We start from the raw sequence: 11,077 nt of genomic DNA, 5'->3' as shown, positions 1-11,077 counted from the left end.
TTCTTGCGGCAGCCTTTACAGAACAGGTGTCGCCCGAAACTAGCTCTGAACTCAGACGCTTGGTGCCGCGGTCGGCAACAGCAGGACGCCGACCAGACGCAAAACTCGAACGCTGGAGACGCAGCTGGGGGGCGTCTCACCAAAGCGTCTGCCATGTACTCCGAGACGCCCGTTCCATCTGGTGTAGGCGACTCCTGGGTTCGTTTGGGGAGTCGCGTGCGTTGCCAGGCTTGGCGTATCCTTGTTGTGTTTTTTCCAGTGGCGGGACAGGGGTTGCTACTGTAGCTGCGTTCGCCTGTCTCTAAGAAAGGTGCCGAGAGGACGGGGACGTCGGAGACGTGTGAGCATCGGGATATCGTTTTCTCGTTCTCGTGCTAAGGACGCTGCGCTCGCCTCTGAACTATTCGTCTGTTAGGTGAAAATGGCTCCGCAGGTTGCTGTCGGGTTGAGGCCTTACGGCGTCTCTTCGTTAGCAATTGCTGTGACCGTACTGGCAGCTTTCTTTGCAGTTGAACATGCTTCCTGCCAAGTAGGGAACAGGACCAATGGCTTCAAGACGAACATAGTCATGGGCGTGCCCGAGTGGAACCGTGTCGGTGGGGCTTGCCTGGTTGGAAAGGCCAACAACCTTGTTGTTGAGCCGGGTTTCAACATCGAGCCTGGTACAATTCAGCAGCTCACAGTGAGGGGTCCCGATGCACAATTGTGTTTGTGGCTTTCCCAGCGCATTGAGGAGCATAATAAGCTGAAAGTTGCATGGGAGAAAAAGCGTAAGGAGGCCAGGTACGTCCATTGTTACATTCGAAGACAGCTTAGCAGGCCTTGATGGCACCGAGTCTTGGGAGCATTTGGCGTGTTTAGGAATGGGGGGATGAAAGGTGTTTGGTGGGTTGGTAAACGAGTAGACGGGTATGGAGAAAGCGTGCATTAGGCCCTGCGAAGCTTCGGCCACTGACTGCTCAGGCAGAGGCGGTGCGAGTGGGTGACACTCTCTCGGTTTTCCTCTGAAGCCACGTTCTTGGGGGAGCTCTGGGTAAAAGCACTGGGGGTAGAGGGCGTTACTGGCCTCAAGTAGGTGAGAGAGAACGGCAGCGTCGGCAGAACGTCGAACTCGTATATAGTGTGGTGCCGCGTTCCTTGTGTGTATGACCGATCATTCTCAGTGCTTGACATGCGATTGTTTGGCCATTGGTAGGCTGGTGTCAGGTTTGGTATTACGTGGCGGATCGCCGTTTTGGGTGTTAAGGGGTGCCGATGGAAACCGCATCTCAACCTAGCTGGCTGGATCACTGTAAATTTGCTTGCTAGGCCCATCAATCATGCTGAAAGCAAGCAGTATTCATTGCTAGCGTCGAGCGGCGTGTGTCTCAGTACGGCTCGTGTCACGTTCACCTACCCGAAGTTTCACGGTGTACGGATCCGGCTGCTTTCGGCGGTTTCCAGTTTTTAGGCTAGAATCGCGGCAGCTCGGCCTCGTACGCTCTTCCCTCAAATCCTGTCTTTTTACTGTTCTGCGTGGGATCCATATTTTCCGCTTGTCTGGATTCAGGTCCAAGCTTCGATGGTGGCAGCTTTTTCGCCGATTCTCCTTATGGAATGCCTTCTTCCCACCTCCGAAACTGGAGGCGACAGTGAAGTACGTGGATCTAGGATTGGCCGGCGGCCCAGCAAATTCGCTTCCGTGGATTTCTGCAGTCTTCAGCTACATTCCTCCTTCTCCCCATCTCTATTATGACTTTGGCGTGTTCAAACATCTTGTCGGGAGCTTTTCTCCTGTCCCCGGTGTCCAGCAGAAAGAAGTGCTTTTGCTGCTTAATCCGCATGAATCTTTCAACAAAGTAGTATCGGACAGCTCCCCTTTCCCCCAACAGGGCGAGCTGATCGATGCTGCTGAGCTTTTCAGCTTGTTTAGTGGCGCGTACCACGGCGCGACACAGGCGGACTGGAGACCGTCCTCGCAACACTATTTTGACGGAGGAGCGACACTGGATCTTTATGCAAAGGATTTCTGGGTTAGCGACGGGGACTGCCTGTTGATGTCGTAAGCCATTCACTCAGTCGTGCAGCAGTTTGATTCGAAGCACTCTCGTTTTCCTGTTGTGTAAACGCAGCTGGTGCTGCGCGTCTTTGTGTGGTATGACAGGGAAGAACGGAGAGTAGTGGAGAAGTTTTTCTGGGTCACGTTCCCCCCCCCATTGATCTGACAGGCCAGCCTCTCAGGCGTTGTAGTGGTTGTGACTCCGAATCTGCTAAAGCTACGGAAGTTTCTTGGGTCGCTGATGGGAGGTTGAGGAGTCTGGGGTTTTCCTCGTATAGTTGTGTTTGTTTGTGTACTTGGAGCATATCACCCTCTTCCATGCCTGCTGTCCTGCAGGCGCATCGGCCATTGATTATCACGGTGGATGGTCCATCTCCGAGTATCTGCTGGCTTCTTCGAGTCGTAGAGAGGGCTTCAGCGCTCCGTACTTCATTCGCGTCTTTCCTGGTCCTGTTGCGGTCCTTGATGATTTTCAGGCGCTTTGTCGTCCGTTTTGGTATGTATGGACAAGGAACTCCATGCGACCGTCTTCGGACACAGGGCAAATTCCTGCCTCTGGCGCACCTTACCAACAAGGCTCCTCTTATGACGATCACGTTTGCGGCAGCGAACTTCTTTGACGGGGAACTCCCGGTGTTCACCGCCCGAGTTAATTCGTCTCTTTCGCGGGACATTCGTGGCACCTATATTTCGTGGCCGTCAACGATGGTGCTCGGCGTCCTGACCGATCCGATGCTAGCGGGACGGTTTGCGAGGGCAGCGGCAATCCTCACCAGCCAGCGGTGGACAGAAGCGCTGACTGCACACTTCTCCCGTTCAGTGGTATAAGCGCTGGGAGCACTCCCAGTTGGTATGTTTTCTACAATTGTAACGGAACGGAATGACGGATGAAGAGCGGAAGTCATTGCTACAATTTGACAAGCCGGCCGTACAGCGAGATTATGGCCACGTCGTTCGTGTTGTTTTTTCCCCGCGAAGGAATATGCCTTCAGTCTGTAATGCCGTGGCTTCGCCGGGGAGATTGTTATTCGCTTGTGAAGAGAGCAGGCAACTTCAAAAACGGGAATGGTGAAGTTCCAGCACCATATCCAAAGTCGGCAAAGGCGTTGCTAGTTCACGGAAGAACCACCGCATCTTTACCTGTGCCCGTCATCAATGGTAGATACCCATGTTTCAACGTCTCCAGGTTGCCGTGCAGCCATAACATCGCAAACGCTGCGCATCATTGGGGAAAAGGGCAGAACGGTGCGTTCTCAAGGCGCCGAGAGTTTCTACGCAAGCGTGACCGTCGCTGAGATACCAGTTATTTCGGCCGGGCATCAACATGGTTTCTAGCAATGAGATTAACCTGAATCTTAGGAAGTCACAACAGGTTAGCGGAAGAGCCAGACCATCACTCTGAAACTGATGACTGCTTCAACCAGCGCGGGCCATCACCACTGAGTCTCCACCAGAAGGGCTTTGCGTGCGGGATGCCGAAATGAGAAACCTTGTCCTCGCCGCCCATCGGTCGATCTCAGCACATATCTTCGTACTGAGGGTGAGCCCACTATACTACTATATAGTCTTTGTAGGATTTGCTTCTTCCTCTGTTAGCTGCTCGTGCCACTCCTCGAAGACGCTCGCCAACATGTTCATCTGTACCGACAGGACACATTCACGCGGCAGGTGAAGGCTAGCTTCCCGGCTATCGCTAATCTGCCTGTAGATGAAGTACAGTTTCTCAAGACTTCGCTCGACTGCAGAGATGGCATATCTGACATGTCCAATAAGCGGACCTTGTGGCCTACCCTGTTGGTTCGCACGGTGTGCCTGACGGCCCCCGGGGCAACTCCGTGCGTACACCACCCACAGGAGCTAAATCGAACGTAGTGCGATTATTTGGGGCTTCCGCATCAAACAGCTTTCGCGTTTTTCACTCGAGCGGTCAGCAGGCTCACAAGCGATACGTGTACATTGAAGACGCCGTTTCACTGTCGATGGGCTTGTTTTGAACCTGCAAAGTGTGACCTGGAAGGACTCCAACGGGCGTTTTCTGCAAACTAGACTCTTGTTAAAGTGATGCGGCGTACCGTGGTGTTGTAGACCTGTGCAATGTTCATCACTCTCCCTTCGAGACGCACAGCTCTCTCCGTGAGCGCATTTCCCCTCGCATCGATATCTTCCATGCGCTTCTTGAACGATTCCATCTCTGCGACACAAAACATAATTGTGAGTGGCAGTTTCATCAGTCAAGGATGGCAGGTGCGCTGAATTCAACTCGAGAATCTTAGAGCACGGCGTCAGTCATTTGCTAAGAAACGAACAAAAGAACACGCTATCTATAGGTTAACTGGTTTCAATGAGGAAACGAACCGGTATGCTGTAATCTAGATGTGGATTGACGTACGTCACCCTCGTGATGCAACGCGCGAACTACAGTAATACGAGGTATGCTTCAGACCGGCTCGCAAGTGCAGCGTTTCTACGCTCCACACGTTCAGGAACCGTATCGTCTAATCAGACGTTGATTCCCTAGCTAAGCACAACGAGTAAAACAAATCGAGACACTGAGAAACAGAAAACTGCGTCTATTCTCTTCTTGAGCTACACCAGGGCTGTCACACTCCCCGACCGCGAAACCTGTCTTCCCATTGCCGAGCGCAGACGACACCGCCACAACTCACGCCAGTGTCAACGGGTTCACCAGGTTTGCTTGGAACTCTTCATAGGAGAGACCAAAGAGATACTACGCGCGACAGGCGACCACTGTGTGGGCCCAAGAAGCAAGTAGATGCAACCACGCAAACGCTGAGTGACTTTGGGCGGGGTAATAGAACTCTCCCATCCAATCAATTGTGCTAAGTAACCAATTGAGAATCGGCGGTGAGCCTAAGCAGTAAAAACTTCTTTGGCTCCGCGCGAAACGAGAGGACCGCGGCCCGGTCCATAGTTACAACAATAACAATGATGAGATAGAGACGCCCAACAGACCACTTAGCGTGAATAACTTTCAACATCCCGTAGTAGCCTAGCAAATACAGCGACAAAGAAGCTCTATGCAGATGATTTACTAAGTATCTAAATCGCATGCATTCGATCCTACCAAGCTCCACCTTATGGAAAAGGAGTGCAAGTTAAAAACTTAGTCGTCTACCCCATCGGAGTTTTCGAATACCTGCTAACTGCGGTGGATTGACGAATTGCTCAAGCTCATGCAGCTGGCGTAACTGTGCTGCAGCATTCCGAAGCATTTCCTCATGTTGGAGTACATAGGTCCTTTTCGCTTCGAGTGTCAAGATGAGCTTGGCCGCTGCGACCTGCTCGTTCTCCAGCCAAACCTTCATCTGCTGATCTGAGAAAAACACAAGTTGTCCACACACAGGAATTGTGGCTAGCCGGCCCGCACAAGGGCCGTGCACATATATCAGCCCTCAAAAGCAGCTTCACCTAGTGGTGGTCTTCTCCAGTTGGATGACGATGTCGAAGAGCCGCCCTGCTGACCTGACCTCACAGAGATTAGTCACACTTACTTCACACAACGAGAGGAAGACTTTCTACACCTCCGTAACATATCTTAGAACGCACCGCAAAATACCCCGATGCTTTCAACCCCTGGCCAGCACATCCGCATGCGTCTCCATACAAGCTGGTAGCGCGTCCCCACTGAAAAGCCGCACCCAAATGTGTGTGTACTGGCCATTCCCCTACAGCGAAAAGAAAGCACTTAGTCCGCGTGCACCCGAACACAGCGGCAGATGCACTTGAGTTGCTCTCTCCCGTGCAGCTGGAGAAACGGTATCATCTCAGCAGTCAAAAAGAAAGCAACCCGTACTCTTCTTATCTGGCGTCTATAGCCAGACAACAAAACGTTTCAAAGGAAGCTCTCATGTCCAGTCCACTTACAACGTTCTTCCATTTCAAGGAGGTTGCCACGGAAAAGTTGGGTAGTCTGATGGTGAAGACGGCAGATGTTCATGACGAGAGAGGAGTGGAAATCCGCTGTGCTCGCGGGTGTGTTCATGCCTAGGGACGCCATCGCTGTACGGGCCGGGAAGGGGAACTCACAGATAACGACATGTCTTTGAAGGCCGACAACGTTGCCAGGGACATCCATCACCAGAAAGACTTGCTTACAAAATATACAAACGACACTCTAAGAGGCAGGCAACTGCATCCTAGAAATTTCAACGAAGATATCAAACTGTCGATGTATCTTTCTGAAGACCTGCAGCACGGCACTACAAATAAATTGTTCTCCCCTACACTCTCCCACACAACTCGCATTCTTGAATTCCACTATACCACGGTGTCACCCTGAGACCGACTATACAAGGTAGTAAGCTTCACAGAGGGTCAGATTCACATCGCAGAGAGCCATTGTAGCATCGAGGTACGAGGGGGCTGCGTTTCAAATCTCAGGCAAACGTGGAACGACAGCAATGCCAGTTGCGTCGCATCTTCGAATACCCCGGCATCCAAGACAGTCAGGAGGCCTACAACGCAGCATATGTGCCAGAAGTATTCCTAGGGTCGACGGCAGTGTGAGAACGACAATGGCTTAAAGCCGTCCTCGCCGAGTGCGTGTCAGCTACGCTGAAAATGTCAAGCCATGTGCGCACGCTTGGGTACTGTACTTGAGAAAAAAGTGAAGAAGTACACACGGAGAGAATACATAGTCTCGTTACAGCGGCCGAGCACAAGAAATCTTCTCGAACAAGCCTGAAGAGGCACCAACACCCGGCGTCCGACTCGGCGGATCAATCTTCAGAAAGGGTCTGCGGACTCTGCCCCAAGCAAGATAAACCGAAGTGCCTTGACACTAACGTCTGGGCAGTCTACTGATGAGGGGAGGAACTTCGCGCACCTTTCTGCCTAGCAGGATCCATGCCAATGGCTTCCTCGCACAGCATGAGCCGCCGCTCAATCTCATCTAAAAGACGCTGCTGCTTTTCTACGTCCATCTTCCTGTCGTGAAGTCCTATAAGAAGAGCCTGCCGGCTTCCTACACTCGATGCGAGACCCCGTAAAAGTCGAAGCCTTTAGCGGTCCGAGGGACCGTCTCGATGTGGCCTTTCCCCTACCGTCTTGAGGTGAGAGGATCCAGCGAGCTTGAGACGCATGAAGAATAACGCAAAGATCACCTCGCAGGAGGAAGCGCAAGCAGTCCTTCAAACGGCAGCTCACTGCTGCGTGTATCTGCTGAATACGGCAATTCGTCACAGTTAACAACGGAGTAAAACAAAGTACATGCACTGCGATTCACTCCACCAAAGAACTTCTCGCCCTTAAACAAAAACGCAAACCGGTACTCCTTTTCCCGGAGTAAAAAAAACAGGATTAACTTGCAGGGGATCCAGCGCGCTGGAAGAAAGCGATGCAGCGGCCGGCAGCAAGGCAGCCCTTCACTGAGTCATTCTTGGGAAAGAGGAGGACGGCCAACACCTGGACAACATGTCAGCCTATAAAACGGCGAGCGACGCAGTTCTTCACAATAGGGGCTCATTCAGGCCGTTTCCTTTGAGTCGCGGAGAAAACCGCGAGGAGAGCTGCCCCGCGTAGAGGCCCAGTTTGGCCGTGGAGCCAGTCCGCAAGTCTCCTTAAGAAAAGTACAGTGCCCGGTCCAACACCTTTTGAAAATGAAAGACCCCATGTCTCCTATGAGAAAATTCTGAGTTCCGCCGTCTCTTGTTTGCCGCCGAAGCGAACGCCAAGATGCAGGGCTTGCGAAACCCGAGACCCGCGTCTTATACTGGGGTCATTCTAGCATCTCACCTGCCGCATGTACGGTTCCCCTACAACGCCGCCCTTCGCCGCGGCCCTGGGAGACCCCGTGTGCTCTACTTCCGGCTAGGCCTTTGTTAACGAAAACCATTGTAGGGCGCGGCGTAATGTCCGCGCTGAAGGCTGCTTGAGACTTCCGTGGGCTTTTTTTGCTGTAAGGGGAGAAACAGCCGATCAGTGTCGCCATAGCTCAACTGCGGTGGTGGCGGCCGCCTTGGAGTGGTCGGCAGTGTAGAGGTAAAACGACCTGTACAAAATCAACAGAAGCCTTCGTTTCTTCTTCCCTTGTTGCTAAAGAGGAGGAATTCATTTTTTCCAGACAGGACATGTGGGAGCGGTCTACGGACCCGTTCCACGTTTGTCGTGGAAAAGCCTGTCTCGTGTTCTTTGACTTCTTAAGTGACACTGAGGTGTCGAGGTAGTTCTGATCATGAGCTCGTTCTAATTTAGGCTGCGCTGGCTTCTCTTTTCCGGGAATGAAAGCGCTCCACGGCATGCTTGAAGCCTCGTCCGCTATGATGTTTCCCTCGCGATGATGGAGCCCGTCCGGTAGGGTCGGTCCTACCGGCCTCTATGTGGTTTCCTTGATTCCTGGATTGTTGGTGTGGACTTCATCGTCCGATTCTCCTCTTTGCCTCTTCTCAAGGCAGAGAAATGCATGTCTGCCTTTGCTATCACAGGAGATAAGCTGGAAACAGCGGGCCTGATGCTTGGTGGACCAGGCGTTGTTGGTACGCTAGTTCGCTCTTCGTACTGAGCCCTGCTGGACGGTGGGAGGGGTCTTCTCAGTTCTGCGTTATCACCACACGTGACTGTTTTTACTCTTTCCTTGTCTCGGTCCCGCGCCCTTGGCCTATTCTTTGACGGCTTGAAGTGAGTTGTTTTCGACAGTCTAGTGGAGCAAACCCCCTTCTTGGTACTCTCTGTCCCCGTGATCATTTCCTTCGATGAGCTGTGCTTTTTTACGTCTCAGGTGAGTTACCTCTCTTTCGCATCATCACGATGGCAAAGGCTGTGGGGTATGGGCGTACGAGGCGTGGGAACCCTGAGAGAGTGCTGGAACTGGCGATTGTCGCCAGGATATTCGGGATGATTTCAGGGGCTTTTTCCATGGTGATCTTTCTGCTTCTTCTTGTTACATACGCTCCATATTTAGCTTTGAGTGCCGATGATCTTCTTGAGGACGTCAACCTCGCCAAGTGGCGAGCTCGCTTCTTTACCTTCAATCCTAGCGTGTTCGGTGAGCTTTGAAACTCGTCTTCGATCTGGAGTGTACAAAAGGTTGTGATCTCCTCTTACAATAGGTCGAAACGAGAGTAGAGTCGTCCGATGTGAGGGGTATCTGTTTCAAGCCCGTCTCGATCTAGTGTCGTAGCGCGCCGTAGACTTGTTGCCCCGCTGGGTAGTATTCTCGTGTATTGAAGGCCATCAGCGGAGGCGGTCGTTGTTGCAGATCCACGTACACACTAAACATGCAGTCAAAAAAAGCACACTCGTCACATAGTGAGAGTCTAGTCTGCTAATACTGTGGGTGAGCCTCAGCGTGTTTGGGCGTCTTCGAGTTAGGTACACCTCCCATGAAGGGGGGTACTCCGTTTCTTGCTTTTTATGGCTCTACAGCAGTCCACACACACATGTTTACACGAGCCCGATTATCTGCGAGAGGGCAGCTGTTGTTTAGCTGTATAAACAGCTAGTGTTGCGTCGATAATTTGTGTTTCTTGTGCTTAGGTAACCTGTGGGCTCCCTTAGTAATGGGTGCCTTGTCGCTTTGCACTCACTTTCGTTGGTTTAAATGCCGATGGCTAACGAGGTCCTGGGGTCGGTTTGCGGTAAGGCTCAAGGCAGATATAGACTTTCCAAACTTCAAGCGCCTTGAATCGTCTCTGTTAAGCTTTTACCTGCCCCCCCCTTACGTAACACCTTCTTGCATTGAACTGGTGTGCATGTATCCATTTCATAGGCCTTCTAGGTGAACAGAGTACTGCTGTTCTCATCGCGGTAAATATGACAATGTGTCTAGGAGGTTAGTTACTAGTCGTCCTACTCAACACATGTGCACGTGTGTCTTTCCGGAGCAGCCAATACATGACACTCACTTCGTAAGAGCGGCCTAGCGTACGGACCGGGATCTCGGAAACAGCTCCGAGGGATTCATATTCACAGTGCACGTATTCAGATTGCAAGCTATCTATATCTAAACGCCTGTGTTTTCATATGGTGGACACTAGACCGACAAGTACACAAGCGAGTGGAATGACGAGGATGAGACTTGAGTAGCTCTATATGTCGTCCTTGATTGTATCGCCATCCCGTGTCTAGTCTCACCTTCTCTTGGGACACTGAAACCTGCCTGAGTGCCGGCGCGGAAGTATTCTAGCTGTCCCCATCTAACGCGCCTTCAGCTTTGTATCCCCCAGCGCAAGAACAGCAAGAAAACATAGCCTGCTTGTACAGGCCGTGAAAGAACAAGGATTGTATTTTGGTTCAATCGCCGCGTCCGCCAACTGCATGCTGTCCCTTTCTCCTTTTATCCAGTCAAGATGCCTTAGCATTCTTTTTTCTCTCTCCGTTTGTAAGTACACCTCTTCGTCACACCGCCGAATCATCGTCCGTTTTTTTTCTGTCTCTTAATTCCTGTCTTCTGCACTCAGCTGTGGCACTTTGTTCAGGGACTGTTTGCGAATTTAGGGTATTGTGGAGGCATGGGTTTCATCGCATCAGTCTGGAGCTTCTTAGCGGCTTTACTAGGTCTGTGTGTATACTTCTTACATCCTCGTATTCCTGTAGCATGGGGTATTGACATTTTTGAATACATTCCTAGGGCTTTCTTGGCCCGTTCCATCGCCGAAGACACACAGACAGGTGGAGACCCCGGTGCGACAACGTTGAAGTCAGTAGTGACGATGAAATCAGGGGTAACTGAGGCTGGTCCCAAGGGAGAGAATGATAGCAGCATCGTGGGCAGTGGAGACCCACCACCATTGAAACTGAGATCGAAAAAGAAGAGTAAGAAAGCTCATGAGAATGGCAACAAGCTGGAGTCTGGAAATTCCCTTGGAGCAGTGTAAAGGCTTACGTACCGCTGATGCTATGGTGTCAACAAAAGAATGCGGTAGTCGCGACATGTCCTCGAAGATCGTGAGGCTTGCTTGTTCAAGGTGCAGCAACACAGACGCCGCTCTCTTTCTTAACCAGCGTAAGGAGGAGTCACAAAAGGCTGGGAAGACGAGAACTGAAAAGGTGTGGTGAAAGAAGACTGGACCCAGTTAGGGA

The 11,077-nt window shown here is 51.7% G+C and overlaps 3 protein-coding genes across 3 annotated transcripts; 2 read left to right on the top strand and 1 right to left on the bottom strand.

The window, feature by feature from the left end:
• The first annotated feature begins 11 nt into the window (after positions 1 to 11).
• Positions 12 to 3,275, top strand: CSUI_009954 (dense granule protein gra12). The gene is made up of 3 exons (XM_068070062.1): positions 12 to 783; positions 1,550 to 2,041; positions 2,515 to 3,275. The coding sequence occupies exons 1-3, from the start codon at positions 422 to 424 to the stop codon at positions 2,864 to 2,866; spliced, it is 1,206 nt and encodes a 401-aa protein (XP_067917964.1). The 5' UTR covers positions 12 to 421; the 3' UTR covers positions 2,867 to 3,275.
• A 207-nt stretch (positions 3,276 to 3,482) lies between these two features.
• CSUI_009953 (uncharacterized protein) lies at positions 3,483 to 7,777 on the bottom strand. Its single transcript, XM_068070061.1, has 5 exons — positions 6,885 to 7,777; positions 5,924 to 6,058; positions 5,196 to 5,372; positions 4,111 to 4,229; positions 3,483 to 3,676 (listed from the first exon to the last, which is right to left on the bottom strand). Exons 1-5 carry the CDS (start codon positions 6,979 to 6,981, stop codon positions 3,596 to 3,598), a joined length of 609 nt encoding a protein of 202 aa, XP_067917963.1. The 5' UTR covers positions 6,982 to 7,777; the 3' UTR covers positions 3,483 to 3,595.
• Positions 7,778 to 7,873: 96 nt separating this feature from the next.
• CSUI_009952 (uncharacterized protein) lies at positions 7,874 to 11,077 on the top strand. Its single transcript, XM_068070060.1, has 4 exons — positions 7,874 to 8,532; positions 8,775 to 9,041; positions 9,533 to 9,633; positions 10,456 to 11,077. The coding sequence occupies exons 1-4, from the start codon at positions 8,460 to 8,462 to the stop codon at positions 10,870 to 10,872; spliced, it is 858 nt and encodes a 285-aa protein (XP_067917962.1). The 5' UTR covers positions 7,874 to 8,459; the 3' UTR covers positions 10,873 to 11,077.

This window comes from Cystoisospora suis (genome assembly GCF_002600585.1).
Source record: "Cystoisospora suis strain Wien I chromosome Unknown contig_6407, whole genome shotgun sequence".
Classification (NCBI taxonomy): Eukaryota; Apicomplexa; class Conoidasida; order Eucoccidiorida; family Sarcocystidae; genus Cystoisospora; species Cystoisospora suis.
This window is presented reverse-complemented; position numbering and strand designations above follow the sequence as displayed.

Bases quoted from the DNA above. Each gene is read 5' to 3' on its own strand.
- CSUI_009954 (XM_068070062.1), top strand. From the start codon at position 422: ATGGCTCCGCAGGTTGCTGTCGGGTTGAGGCCTTACGGCGTCTCTTCG. The intron at 784-1,549 runs GTACGTCCATTG...GTCTGGATTCAG, and splicing joins AAAAAGCGTAAGGAGGCCAG to GTCCAAGCTTCGATGGTGGC. The intron at 2,042-2,514 runs GTAAGCCATTCA...GATGATTTTCAG, and splicing joins GGGGACTGCCTGTTGATGTC to GCGCTTTGTCGTCCGTTTTG.
- CSUI_009952 (XM_068070060.1), top strand. From the start codon at position 8,460: ATGTCTGCCTTTGCTATCACAGGAGATAAGCTGGAAACAGCGGGCCTG. The intron at 8,533-8,774 runs GTACGCTAGTTC...TTTACGTCTCAG, and splicing joins TGGTGGACCAGGCGTTGTTG to GTGAGTTACCTCTCTTTCGC. The intron at 9,634-10,455 runs GTAAGGCTCAAG...TTCTGCACTCAG, and splicing joins GGTCCTGGGGTCGGTTTGCG to CTGTGGCACTTTGTTCAGGG.
- CSUI_009953 (XM_068070061.1), bottom strand. From the start codon at position 6,981: ATGGACGTAGAAAAGCAGCAGCGTCTTTTAGATGAGATTGAGCGGCGG. The intron at 5,373-5,923 runs GTAAGTGGACTG...TGTTTTTCTCAG, and splicing joins CCTTGAAATGGAAGAACGTT to ATCAGCAGATGAAGGTTTGG. The intron at 4,230-5,195 runs GTATTCGAAAAC...TTTGTGTCGCAG, and splicing joins CAATCCACCGCAGTTAGCAG to AGATGGAATCGTTCAAGAAG.